This window comes from Hipposideros armiger, unplaced genomic scaffold (assembly GCF_001890085.2).
Source record: "Hipposideros armiger isolate ML-2016 unplaced genomic scaffold, ASM189008v1 scaffold_161, whole genome shotgun sequence".
Taxonomy (NCBI): domain Eukaryota; kingdom Metazoa; phylum Chordata; class Mammalia; order Chiroptera; family Hipposideridae; genus Hipposideros; species Hipposideros armiger.
This window is the reverse complement of record NW_017731511.1, coordinates 658,827-673,124: the sequence shown is the minus strand read 5'-3', so window position 1 is coordinate 673,124 and position 14,298 is coordinate 658,827. Positions and strand designations below refer to the sequence as shown.

Below are 14,298 nucleotides of genomic sequence, written 5' to 3'. Positions count from 1 at the left end.
TGTGTATGTGTGTGTGTAGACCAGGGAGGCAGTTGGAACTACAAGGACAGTAGACAAATAAGGGAGATAGTGGATTCTTCCGCATTATACTGGGCATTCAAGGTCACACAGATAAATGTAAGTGGGATTTGAACTTGATTCTGTGCAACCCCCAAGTTCTTTCTACTGCAACATGTCTTTTCCCTGTTCGTCATCAAATCACGCTTAGGCTATTGCTTTGATTTTCATTTACAGATTCTTTGTTATGAAATGCTTTGGCATTTTTCATTCAGGTGTGTTGTGTTTTATTAATGAAAGTAAGTCGCTCTTCATGCCATCGGCACCATCTCTTTTGTTTTTCAGCGTTCCGACATTCCAGAGCCTTCCTGAAGAGATCCTCAGTAAACTTGCTGACGTCCTTGAAGAGGTAATTGTTTTAACCCTTGAACTTTTTCAGATGGGACCCAGCCCATCAGAACTGTGTAATAACAAATTACAAACTGCAGGGAGCTCTTTTTAAATAGTTTAAAGCTCTGGGATGCATTTTATTCGGCTTTAATTAAAAGCAGCTCAGCACATCTGATGTTTATAGCATACATAGAAATGTGCAAATCAACTGTAGAGGGAAGAAAACTTCATTGTGACAAATATAATTTGACTTTGACTTCCAAGAATGGGAGATGGCATATTTCTCTTATTTTAGTCAGTATAAAGCAAGATTGTTGTAATTGCCACTCTGAAACTTCAGATCAGCAAATTTATAACAGGAATTAGCTGTTGGGTACATATTTTACTTGCCTATGAATGTATTTTACACACATAATTTTATGACTGAAGGTGAAAGTGTCACTGTTACTTATTTTTCTCTGAACCTATTAAGCACAAAAACGTTGAAGCAGGAGACAGAGGAGGTTTACACAAGCAGAGTCTTGAATGAACACAAGAGCATAGGGTCTCTGGTGCCCATAGAGACAAGGAAGGCAGAGAATGTGGGGCACACATGCAGGTAGGTGGTGGGAGGGGTGGTTTCCCCCCAGAAAACCTGTTCTGGAATCTTCTGTTTTCTCTGTGATCTAGAAAACAAGTCTGTCAACTGAGAATGAGGATTAGGTAGAGGTATGAGAAATCTGGGGATGGAGGAGAAGGTATGAGAAAAATGGAAGCGTGCATGGGCTAAGACAACATGGTAGGATTGACAGGCATCACTCAGAACTCACTTGATGTTAGCAATCCCAAGTCTAAGTTAAGCAAGGAAGACTTTATTTTAGACTTGCAATAAGGGACAGAGATCAAACTCAACTCTGCTGGAACCAGACATGGGAGGATTTTTAAGTGCTAAAGAGAGCAAGTGAGCTCCAGTAGGGTGGAGGTTGGTCAATGCGATTAGGTCATCTCTGTTTGCTAATTATCCCTTCTGGAAGTTAGGCTCTTAGCCTCCCACAGAGACTGGGAGATAGAGGCCTTACATCCTTCTGTGATTATATTTCTAAGGGATGGCTCCTAGGTCCTTGAGAAAAACATTCCTGAGCTGTACAACTGGCAAAGGCTGGGAAAAGCTTTGCATCTTGAAGAGGCAGATTAAAAGATTATGTAAGGTGCCAGATGGGCACTGGACTTACCAGGGGGATGACTTCATAGATTGTGTAGATGCCTGACCTCTGTGCTGTATACTCAAAGCTGGTGTAGAAGAATATTGAATGTCAACTATAATTAAATATCTACCTATCTATCTATCTATCTAGTCACAGGATGTAAAGTACAGCATAGGGAATATAGTCAGTGGTATTGTAACAGCCATACACAATGTCAGAGGGGTAGTAGACTTGGTGGGGTTATCACTTTGTGAGGGACGTAAATGTCTAATCATGATGATATTTTGTATACCTGAAACTAATATACAAAAAATAAATTGAAAAAAAGAGTTTACAGTTGCAAACTTTTAAAGTAAATGCTCTAAAAAAAGAGAAAGTGGGAGCCTAAAAGTCAGGAAGAAGCCTGTCTAAAGTTTAGTCAAGCTGAGTGTGTGTGTGTGTGTGTGTGTGTGTGTGTGTGTGTGTGTATGTATGTGTATGTTTCAGCCCCATTTGTTTGCCTGGATTCAGGTGTCAAGTAGGCAGAGAATTAGATTTAACCAGGATTGGTATTTTGCCAGGAGAAAAGAAATGAGTGCTTGAGGGAGGGAATAGGGAGTTGAGGGTGTATGAAACAAGGATTATAATGATTGACTGTGGAATTGAAACTGGGAAAGGGGTGGAGGAATCTTGGAAGAAGCAAGGGCCTGTGAGAGATTATAAGATCAATGGATTTTAGTTTCACAAGGTTGAAGGAGTTTTGGAGTTGTGCTACATAGTGAGGGTGAACTGGAAAGAGACTGAAAATGTTTTTGTCTCCAGATACTAACAATACCAGTAATTCTATAATCTGTAGAACTTCCAAGTTTCATATACACAAATACTCAGTTTGAGGATTATTGAAGTAAGCATCCCTATGATTTATTGGTCTCCCTCATCTTATATCTGAACACAAAGTAAAGCAAAAATTACATCTGATTCCTAAACTCAAGTATAAAAATTTTATGAGAAAACATACTGATTGTGTTTCTCTCAGAATATGCTGACCATTGTACCTGAAATCTCTTTATATATAAAACTGCTTTTCCCAGTTCTTTTGCTTTTTGCTTTTATTTGTTGAGTACACTGAAGAATTCTCTGATGACCTGTTTCTTCCTTTTTTTAACAAAATGAAGTACAAATTTGCTAGTCCCAATCAAGCCCCTAAAAGAGAAAAAAAATTTCCATGAAATACTTTAATCATTTTCTTTCTTTTCAACAGCTGTGAAAGCACTTGCTATGTTTTACAAAAACAATAGCAATAGCTCTATAAATAATTCTGACCAAAGGAACATTTTAGTATTTTACATCAGCTTTTCTAATCAGAAGATGTTTTAATTTATGTTTGGATTCTGGGAGTCACAGTACAGTCTATACCAACGCCACATGAAAATGCAAACAGATGATTAAGTGCCCACACACTTTGTTTTGAGGACATAAAAATGAAGTCAATAGACAAAATGTGAAGTAGACGGATAAATATACTACCCAGTGCATTGAAGTGTTCAGCTAACGTTGAATAAACAAGCACGATGAGAAAGAAATTAAATTATGTATCAGATAGCATGAAGCAAATTTGGAAGAACACAAGCAATAATACCAATGTCACATAGCATTACAGGGAAATGGGCTTGCATAATCGTTGAGCTGTCTTTCTTTCTACAAATAGCCACAAGGAGATGAAAGAATCCCAGGTTATTTTGAAAGGCAAGCAGTACTACAGCATTCAGCAAAGAAGTGCGCAGCCTTGTTTGTTTGACAAACATTTATAGAGCACCTGCCATGTGCCAGCCATTGTTCCGAGCTCTGGGGATTCAGGGTCCTGTTCCCCCATAACATATGTTCCAGTGCAGGGCGCGGATGAGAAGTTCTGAAGGAAAACAGCATAGAGTGATAAAGCCATTGTGTATTGTGTTACTAACAGGAGACCTGTCTACGGAGGTCATCTTTAACCTGGTATCTAAATGTAGCTATGGGATGCCATGTGAACCAAGCAGAGGGAGAAAGCAGGCATAAGGTCCTAAAGAAGGGATGAGTTTATTGTCCTTAAGGAACAGAAGGGTTTATAGTGGGGCACTATGAGGCTGAAGAAAATCAGGCAAGGGCAGAGGGTAGAGGGCTTTGCTAATCATGATAAGGAGTTGGGTTTTTATTCTAAGTGCAATGGTTAGATTTGGAGGGTTGTCAGTAGTAAAGTGACATGATCAAAGTTGTGTTACAATAGTATCTCTCTGGCGAGTGTGAGAAGAATGGATTATAGAGGAGCAGGCCAGTTAGAATGCTACTGGGAAACAACCCACGTGAGGGTGGATGGTTTGTATGTAGATTTACATTCTTATTAACTGTCTCATTCCTTATATTCATTGTAAAGCACTACTCCTAGCATAAGAGGGGGAAAAAAGAAAGAACAGGGACAAGAAAGGCAGGGACTGGGATAGAAAGAGGAATAAGCATAATGCTATTGATAAACTGATTTAGGAGGGTGCATATGACTAGAGGAAAAATATAGGCTACTTGGGGCATCCTATTCCGGAGCTGAAAAAGGCGCCTTTTTATGAATTATTTCTGCTGTTGCCCACCCCAGCCTCTACCTACTCCCTCTGTAATTTCCGGTGTGGATATACCCATTTGTGTGTGCCTCCCTGTGGGATTATGAAACAAAATAATATTCTTATTTTTAGTGGATCAATTGTGTGCCCTTTTCTCCCTTTCCTTTACATCACATAGTAGAAATATTTCCTTTGTATGTTTGTTGAATCTCTCATGACTTTTTTCAGGAACATATAAAAATTTTTTCTGGTCCTTTTGAGAAGTGTGTATATGTGTAGATATAAAGAGGCTCTTGGTGAAAGGCCGATCCAGGTCGTCAAGCACAGTATCCAAATGTTTTCCTCGGTTGTGTTTTGCAAGACATGTTGAAATAATTACTTGATTCTCTAGTCACCTTCATTGCCACGGTAGTGTGTTCTTCTACCACATAAGACTCAAGTCTAAATAAACACCACAGCATTTTGAAAGCTTCAGGTTTGGTTTGCTGGAGAAGCCATTTTACAGTTCGTATAAGAGAATGTTTAGGTACATGTAGGAAACAGCAAGCTCTGACTTTATAAACTAGTTTCATTATCCTCTATACTATGCCATATATTACAGTGAAATATGTACTGAGCTTAATTAGTCAAGTATTGGAATCTATGTTGACGTCCTAGAAAGTACCTGTGGGTAAAGGAAAAGAGCTGTGAAATTATAAGATAGGATCTAATCTCTTTCTTACTATAACAGCCTAACACACTTTCCTGCTTCTTTTATGTACACACGAGTAGTCATTACAGTAGAATTACATTTTTCGAATGGATGGAACAACCCCTAGCTGATCTCCAGCTGAGAAATAACTCCTTTTAATGATAACCTACCCAAACACAATGGAAATATGTAACTGTGAATAAACCCAGGGTCTAATATATATCCCAATATCAGGACTGTGTTAACATCTTTAAAGATGTTGACAAATAGCATTTTGTTTTCTTTCTTTTTCCTTTTATTTTTTTCTTTTTTATAGAGAAGAGCAGCAGACATTAGTATTATGTTACAAAGAGTGCTTGAACATTAACTTGGGTTGGGATTGTACTTTCACTCATTAGGGTGATAAGGTTTAGAAAACTCAAAGAAAACTGTATTTAGTGAAAATGCTAGATTGAAGAGCCAAATGGAGCCAACAAATTACTTTTCACCACTTGGTATAGCCTATTTTTTCATTATGTAAATAGAAGTGGGGCAATGGTGCTGTATTTAAATCCCCTGATTTTTTGACAGAAAATAAGCCATATCAAAACTACTTGTTTGTGGGCCGGCTGAGTGGCTCAGTTGGTTAAGAGCTCGCTCAAGAGTTTGAGCTCTGAGCAACAGAGGTTTGAGTCCTGGCCTGAGCTGAGCTGCCGCTGAGCGGCCAACAGGTGGCAGGATGGCTCAGCTAAAACACACACACACACACACACACACACACACACAAAACACACACACACAAAACTACTTATTTGCTTTTACTAAAATATGTTTCATGTCCAGTTTTCTCATGAAAACATTAGATTCGGTCATCTTAAAATTAAAAAAAAATCAAAACCCTCTTTGTTTCCCCAGCTTTTTAGGAGCTCTCCAACTCTGAGTCTGCCACATTTTATGATTAGAACTTGGGCACGTGTGAGCCTAATTAATGAGTTCTGGTTTCTGTCCCTGAATGGTGCATTTATTTATGTTTTTGTTTATTGGATATTTAAACTATTATGGCCCTGACAAGGTCTTAGACAAATAATGTCCCTCAGACTTCTTGAATGATTAGGAGGGACATGATGAGAAAGTAAAAGTAAACAGGAAAAAAAGGCAAGGAGAGGACATTTTAAACTTACCATTGCTTGATAATATGGTAGGAAGCAAATAACAGATTATACCCAGGGGCCATCATTGGAGGAGGTTAATGTAACAGAGGAACTCCCCCTTGCTGCAGGGTCCAGCAGTGCTGATTAAGTATTTCATTATTTTCACTGTGTAACTGTTCATGGGTGTCACCGTGTCATGTTGACATCTTCCCAGATTCCTTTGCGTTCTCTCCAATTGTGAGTGACGCAGTGGAAAGCCTACATTTTGATTGAGTTATTGGAGTGCTGTGAAGCGCTCTCTTTTTATCACTCTAAACAGGCCTAGAGTCTTTGGGAAAGAAACCGATTGAGTAGACAGAAACATTATTAGTTTTCTTTGAAATTTGTTACGACTAAACATTTTCTCCCCTTCGTTTAGGTTTGGCTGTTGTTATCCAAAGCCAAGCTAGAGGGAATTCAAAGAACCTATTCTTTCTCAATTGCTTTTGGCCTAAAGGACTCTGAATTGGAAATTTAACTGTCTGTTTTGCTTTCCCTGGATCCTTTTGGGTCTCCCCTCTGAGGCAAATGGCTGCTTTTGAAGGGGAAAAGCTTGGGTGGTGTGCATACACATGTATGTGTATGTGTTGTGGCAGGGTGGAGAGATTAAAAAGTAAAGATAAAACTCTGTTTAACATTAACATCTTTATATCTTATTATAGAAGTGCATATGGAATGGGAGAACATACTGTAAATATATATGCAATAAGGGACTTGTGTTAGAGTTCACAGAGAAACAGAAGCAATGGGTGTGTGTGTGTGTGTTTGTGTGTGTGTGTGTGTGTGTCTGTGTATGTCTGTGTGTGAGTGAGTGTGTGGACAGGGAGAGAGGAAGAGAGAGGCAGAGATTTATTTTAAGGAATGACTCATATGATTATGGAAGCTGGCAAAGTTTAAAATCTACAGAATAGGCTGGCAGACTGGAGATGACTGGAGAAGGGATGATGTTGAATTGAGTTGTGGGAAAAGTAATGACATATTTTTTCTGTTTTTCATTGCAAAAATGTGTCCTGACTTTTCCCACAACCCAAAAGTTCAAGTCCAATGGCTATCTGTTAGCATTGCTTGGGGAAGGCCAGTCTTTGTTTTGTTAAGACCTTTAATAGATGGGAAGAGTTCCATGCACAGTATGGAGGGTAATCTGCTTTACTCAAAGTCCATTATTTAAATGTAAACCTCATCCACAAAAACACCTTCACAGAAAAATCCAGACTCATATTTAACCAAATACCTAGGCACCATGGCCCAGCTAAATTGACACATAAAATTAACTATCACAGGACTTGTATCTAGTATATATAAAGAACACTTAAAACTCAATAATAAAAAGATAAATAGTTCAGTTTTAAAATGAGCAAATGACTTGAATAGATATTTCTCCAAAGGAGATATACAAAACCCAATAAGTACATGTCAAAATGTTCAACATTAATTGTCATTTGGGAAATGAAAATCAAAACCATAATGACCTCCCACTTCATACCCACAAGGATGACTAGAGTAAAAATGACAGGCAATAACAAATGTTGGCAAGGATGTGGAGGAATCACAGCTATCATATATTGCTAGTGGGATTGAAAAAATGGTGCAACTTCTTTATGAAACAGTTAGAAAACTCCTCAAAATGTTAAACATAGGGTTACCATGTGACCCAGAAATTGTACTCCTAGGTGTTTACCCAAGATAATTGAAAACCTGTGTCCACACAAAAATGTGTACGTGAATGTGCATAGCAGCATTATTCATAATAACCAAAAACTAGAAACAAGCCAAATCTACATCAACTGATGAATGGATAAATAAAATGTGGTATACTCCTACAATGGAATACTATTTGGCTATAAAAAGGAGTGAAGTACTGATATATGCTACAACACGGATGACGTTTATATATTATGCTAAGTAAAAGTAAAATGCCACATGGTGTATTCTTATTTTTGTATGAAATATCCAGAATGGGCAAATCTATACAAGCAAAAATTAGATTAGTGGTTTCTAGAGTTGAGAGGATGAGGTTGAATAGAGAGTGTCTACTAGTAAGTATGGATTACTTTTTAGGGTGATGAAAACGTTTTAAAATTAGATTTTGGTCATGGTTGCACAAAGATGTGAATATACCGAAACTGTTGAACTGTATACTTTAAATGGGTGAATTTTGTAATATGTGAATTATATCCTAAGAAAACTGTTAAAAGAGAAGTAAAAATGGCGCTTGATTCTAGTTGTGATAACTTCACTGAAGAAAACATTTGGGGTTATAAAGAGAAGATATACTTGAGGGCTTTAAGCAGGTAGGATTGTAACAAGATGGGGTGAAATGTGTGAGGGCTCCACTGACATAATGCCATTTAGGTGAGAATTCAATGATGAGTAGAGAATTGCAGGGGAGGGGTGAGGATGGACAAGGAGAAGAGAGGAAGAGAAGCACCTTTTCAGGAGAAGGAAAGCATTACAAGAAGGCATAGAGTTTAGAAGGAAAAAAATAATGTTTTCTGTATTTGTACCCAATGAAAAAGGTTACATCTTAATCTACAACTTGATCTATAAGCATTTAGACAATCGTTCTCACCCTGAACTTTCTACCTCTTTTTTTTTTCATTTTATTGATTGATTGATTCAACAATCAATCAAGGTTGATTGAGGTAATATTGGTCAATGGCATTATATAAGTTTCAGGTGCACAACATTATAATTTGGTATCTGCATATATTATAGCATGCTCACCACCAAAAATCAAGTTTCTATCCTCATTAGATTATATGTTTTGCTTATTCGTATGACCTATTCCACGTTGTACAAAATATTCAGTTTTTTGGTTTTTGTTTTTTGTTTTTCAACTTACCTCACCTGAGTTGAACCAGTGGTTCTACACCTGACAAAGACCCAAAATATTTCACTAGTTTGGAATAATGCATGGAATCCACTAAGATGAGGTAATAGTAGAAGTTTAGAGTTCTGCATACAATAAGAAAAAAATCTGGAAGTATAAGATGGTGAAGACATGGTGGAGTATCGGCAATATTGCTGGAAACGATGGAAGAAAACAATTGAAGCGACTTAGAAATTTGCCCTGGAAAAGACTTTAGGGGAGAGTGTTAGATTCCTTTTTAACTTAGTCGACACTATTTTATGGGTTAGAGGATGGAGAGCTCCATCTCTAAAAACAGTAAGAATTTGGACATATTATTTAACCCATCATTTATGAATGGGGATAATAGCAGTTTCTGCCCCTTGCAGTATTGCTGTGGGTCGTAAATTGTATACCTAATATAAAATCACTAAACACAGAAATATAATTTCAGATATTGGCCAGTGTTTACTGACTCTTTTCATATACTGGCACATATAGAAAATATTTATCCTACAAACATACTGAGGTTAACAAATGAAATTCCTTATGGCTGGAGGTGATGGGTCAGAGGTTTGGCTGCCCTGAGGCCTACGAGGCTCTCCACCTGGAGGGCAGAGCAGGCATTTGGTAATGTTTGGAGACATCTATGGTTGTTACAATGTTACGTGAGAATAGATAGAAGCCAGGATGCTGCTAAACATTCGATAACGCATAGGACAGCTCCACAAAAGTCACCCAGCTCAAGATGTTAATAGTGCAGAGACTGAGAAGCCTGCAATAGTCCATAGATGTGACACCACTTGATAAGCTGCTAAAAATATGGAGAAAATAAAATAGGGTTATGCGGTAAAGAGTGCCAGGAACAAGTGGACTACATTAGCCTAGGTGCTTAGGAAAGTTACCTCTGAAGAGGTGACATTGAGTTGACAGCCATGCAAATATCATGGGTGGCAAAACATAGTTCAAAATGTTAAATATTAACAAATAATACATGTTTAAAAAGCCACAGAGTAGAAGGTATTTAGTTAGGATGTTGTGGATACTTATGTGTTGTTTTGATGCTTGGACAATACTGATTTTTTGGCATCAGCCTAACTCTTAGGTTCTGTGTAATTACATTCTCAATTTAGACCTTTCTAGTCCTCAGCTCAAACAATTTTCACTTCTTCCCCGTTGGGAATTCCTTTCCCCATCTTCTAAGTCCAGTTGGTTAACCTTATGGTAAAAAAAAAAGTTCTTTGTTAATGCTTTTAATGATTTCAATTTTGTGGAGAATTAACCTCTTTAGATTGAAGTTTCCTGGAACCAAAGAATTAAACTGTTTTTTCCTTTCCCCCCCTCCCCACCCCCCACTGGGTATCTATAAGCAGTTGAGAAAATCAATAGTAATACTTATTAATGCTAACTCTGCGCCATTCTAAGGGCATGTATTTAATACCATCCAAGATAAGTACTATTACTTTTACTCTTCCCAATTTACAGCTGGGGGAACTGAGGCTCAGACAATGTTCACCTTGTCTGATATTGGAACCAGCACCTTTCATTACTATGCTGTGTTGCATCTTAAAAAATTTGTGGAATAAATGAAAAACAAAACAAAGTATTTCCCACACCCCCACTCTTTCTTACAAATAGGCACTTCCTTTTGAAAATATTTACTTGTCTTTATGTTTTTTTTCCCTGGGAGATTTTTCCCAGTCAGCATTTTTAATTTGTTATGGCAGGAGTCCATTTTATGCTATCTGCAAGCTCCTAAACCAGGCATTTCTAATCTTTTTATCACCAGAATATGTATGCTTTTGCTCCGTGCTGCCTGTAATTCATTAAAATGTATGTGCCCTGCAAATAAGAAACCAATCTATAATAAATCAGCTTTCTAGAAACCATTCATAGAAAGTGCTTGAAATGTTTGCTACATAAGAATTTATAAACCTGCGTGGCACTTGTGATTTGAGATCGTTTATGGGGTTTGGAAACAAAGTGTGAATTTGCACAAAATTATAAATTAGGGACCTGCATTCAGCATTTGTGTGGGATCCCATTTGCAAAATACCATTTGATGGCTTTGAAGCCAATTTTGATGAGCCCCAAATTCCTCTTACAGAGCACAGTGATAAGTACCCGGTCTGAACTAGACAAACTGCTCTCGTTAAAAGAAAGCATCAATGAAGATTTTCACCTTTTTTTTTTTAATCTGAGGCATCTTTGTAGCTGCCAAAAAATCTAGTTCAGGGGCTTGTAGACAGTAAGCACCTGAGACAGAAAAAAAATGCAGAATAGAAGCCTGCTGGTGATTAGAGCACACCAGTAAGAAGCTAAAGATAAGAACACCAGGTGGGCTTTGAGTTTTAGTCACAAAATGCAAAGCTTCTCTGTGATAGAGTTATCAAAACAGCTTGGAGCAGGGGCTAATGCAGGCATTGGGTTCCAGGCCTCCCGTAACTTTTGGCTACATGTCCCCCTGGAAATCCACAAGCAAGGCAACCTCCCACCCGCTTGCAGAGAAGGAATCAAGCAGTTTCTTAGGGCTGTGGCTACAAGGCTGTTTCCTGGTAGATAAGGCTGTAAACCAGGGCAGGCAGTATTTCAGGCATGAACACTCATCACATGTTAGTCAATATTAATGAGGAGGGAATTGTGACCGGCCAAGGCTTTAGTGAATATGCAGATGCATGAGAGAGAAGTCTTCTGCGTGCCTCACATCCTGTGTGTTCCCTTAATTATTATGAGATGCTATTAAATGAGCTTTTCTTAGCTCTCTGGGAAGAGCTACCACTCTCTTTTATTGCTTGCACCTAAAATGTAATTATTATTTTAATAAAGGTCACATGGTTTGTCTTGTAAATAGACCTTCGGTGTAACATTATTCTGCTGGTTCTCTTTGCTGTGTGTGATGTGCAAATCAGTTTATGTTTCCAGGAATCATTAATCATCGTGAGCGTGAGAGCACTGGGCTCTCCTGACTCCTCTCTTCTCTTCCAAATATGTTTTTAGAGGCCAAGTCTTTTTTTTTTTTTTAAGATGCTTATTATGACTAACTCTGCTTTATATCTTCTTGTTTGTTGTTCTCTTAATTCCTTTGGACAGTTTGTACTTCAAAGCCGTATTCTTGCTCCTGTGTTGCCTGAAACTTACCCTGTTTTCCAATTTTCTGTATCTTAAGGGGAGGGTGTGTCTCAGCTTCTATGGCAGTTTCCAACATAGCAAGGATTTGCATAAGAATTATGCCTGACACTACATAACCAATATTTTTATTATTATTCATTAAAAGTCCATATTTCACATTAGTATTTAGTCTTTGTGCTGTCCAATTCTATGAGCTTTGATAAATGCAAATTAGCATGTATCCATCATTACGGTGTCATACAGAATAGTTTCACTGCCCTAAAAATCCCATGTGCTTTGCCTATTTATTCATCCGTCTTTCCCTCTCTCGGAGCCCCTGGTGACCATTAATTTTTTTTTTTTTAGCTGAGCCATCCTGCCACCTGTTGGCAGCTCAGTGGCCGCTCAGCTCGGGTCAGGACTCGAACCGCTGTTGCTCAGAGCTCAAACTCTTAACTCTTGAGTCAGCTCTTAACCAACTGAGCCACTCGGCCGGCCCCATTAATCTTTTTACATTTGCCTTTCCCAGGGTGTTATATAGTTGGAATCATATAGTATGTAGCTTTTTCAAACCGGCTTCTTTCCTTTAGTGATATGCATTTAAGATCCCGCCATGCCTTTTTGTGGCTTGATAGTTCTTTTTTTTTTTTCAGCACTGAGCAGTACTCCATTGTATGGGTACCACAGTTGTTTATCCATTCATTTATTGAAGTACATCTTGGTTGCTTCCAATTTTCAGCAGTTATGAATAAAGCAGCTAAAAACAAAACAAAAAAATATTTGTTGAATGCATAGTCTAAGTAGGTTTTCAATAGATACGTGTGACATGAGTGACTCAGCAAATGAAACATAAGTGTTTGCTTTCACATTTGGCTGCTCTCACCATAAATGGAATGCAAATGTGTTGAGGATAGGGGGCATCCATTCTGAAATACGAGAGTCCATGAATACTCCATGGTGATACATTATAGAGCTTGCTGATACAGGATCCCCAAGGAACCCAAATCAAGGTGGAAGATAGAGAAGGTGTGGGAGCCAAGGGCTGGAAGATCACAGGAAAGGAACAAGACTTAACGTTTCTTCTATCATCTCCCTCCCCTCCTTATCCATCCCATGGACATAGAACAAAGGCCAAACCTTTGGATGGATACTCCAAAGAAGGGAAAACTATTCTAAATAAGGAATTTGACTTTCAGCTATAACTCCTGCAGGCAGGGAGCTGGACTGTTGTCAATTACTATCTCAACGTAGAGATAAATGCCTATAGTAGCCATATTCCCGGTTTCCTACACTTGTAGCTTAGTACTTGTCTTTGCCAGTCTCCCAATCAACAGCTTTATGGTGCACGTGTCTTCTCTCTTAGTTCCTTATCTACAGAATAGAGATAGTGATCCTATCTATCTATTATCTATCTATCTATCTATCTATCTATCATCTATCTATCTATCTATCATCTATCTATCTATCTATCATCTATCTATCTATCATCTACCTAAACTATCTATAATTTGGCCCAGTTGTTGGATGTGACACAGCAGCTAAGACATGCAGGAGACCATGGGGAAAGTGAAAAGAACGGGGGCTGGGTCCAAGGTCTGGCAGTCAGTGATAGTGCCAGGTGCCCACAGCACAAGTGCCCCCAGCAGCACTATGCCTGCACTGCTGGAGTGGCCTAAACTTTCAATGCCAGGGTGCTGCACTGGTACTTCATCATGGAGCAGGAGTGCATGTGGCAGGAAGAGGGAGAGATGGACAGAATGATGGAACAGAGGAAGGAAGAGCAAGAGAGCAGGAAGCAAAAGGAGACAGAAGAAAGAATATCACTAGAGGAGAACAAGGAATGAATCTTAAAGGAGCAGGAGAAGCTTGAAGCTTTGGGTTCTGTGGGGGAAGAAGACCTAGCTTTTTCTGCAGCTCACAAAAGTTTTACATGAGGAAGATCTGAGCTCTGATCTGAAGTCTAATTTATCTGAAATTAATATAGCTACTTCAGCTTTCTTTTGATTAGTGTTAGCAAGATATATCATTTTCCATCCCTTAACTATTAATATATCTATGTCTTTATTTTTTTTTAAGATTTTTTTTTTAATTGGGGAATTGGGGGAAGGGGAACAGACAAGTGGCTGTCGTTTTGTTCTTCAGTCTAGTTGTGGAGCACGTTGCTTCACTGGCCCAAGTTGGCACCATCATTGCGCTCTTCCCGGGAGAGGCAGATCAGTCGCCGACTTCTGGACGGCCGCTCACAGCGGCTGCTGGCCACTCACACTGGCTGCTGGCTACACACGGTAGCCCATGGCAACCCACTGCCACAGGGGCTGCAGCCTACGCCGTCGCCGGCGACTCA

At 38.8% G+C, this 14,298-nt stretch overlaps 1 protein-coding gene across 1 annotated transcript in view; it reads left to right on the top strand.

Moving 5' to 3' along the window:
- The window catches only part of PRKG1 (protein kinase cGMP-dependent 1), a 1,201,019-nt gene that overhangs the window by 857,907 nt on the left and 328,814 nt on the right, over positions 1-14,298 (top strand). Inside the window, exon 5 of the mRNA XM_019651487.1 lies at positions 343-406. Within this exon, the coding sequence (XP_019507032.1) occupies positions 343-406 (64 nt within the window). The remainder of the gene's footprint in view (positions 1-342; positions 407-14,298) is intronic.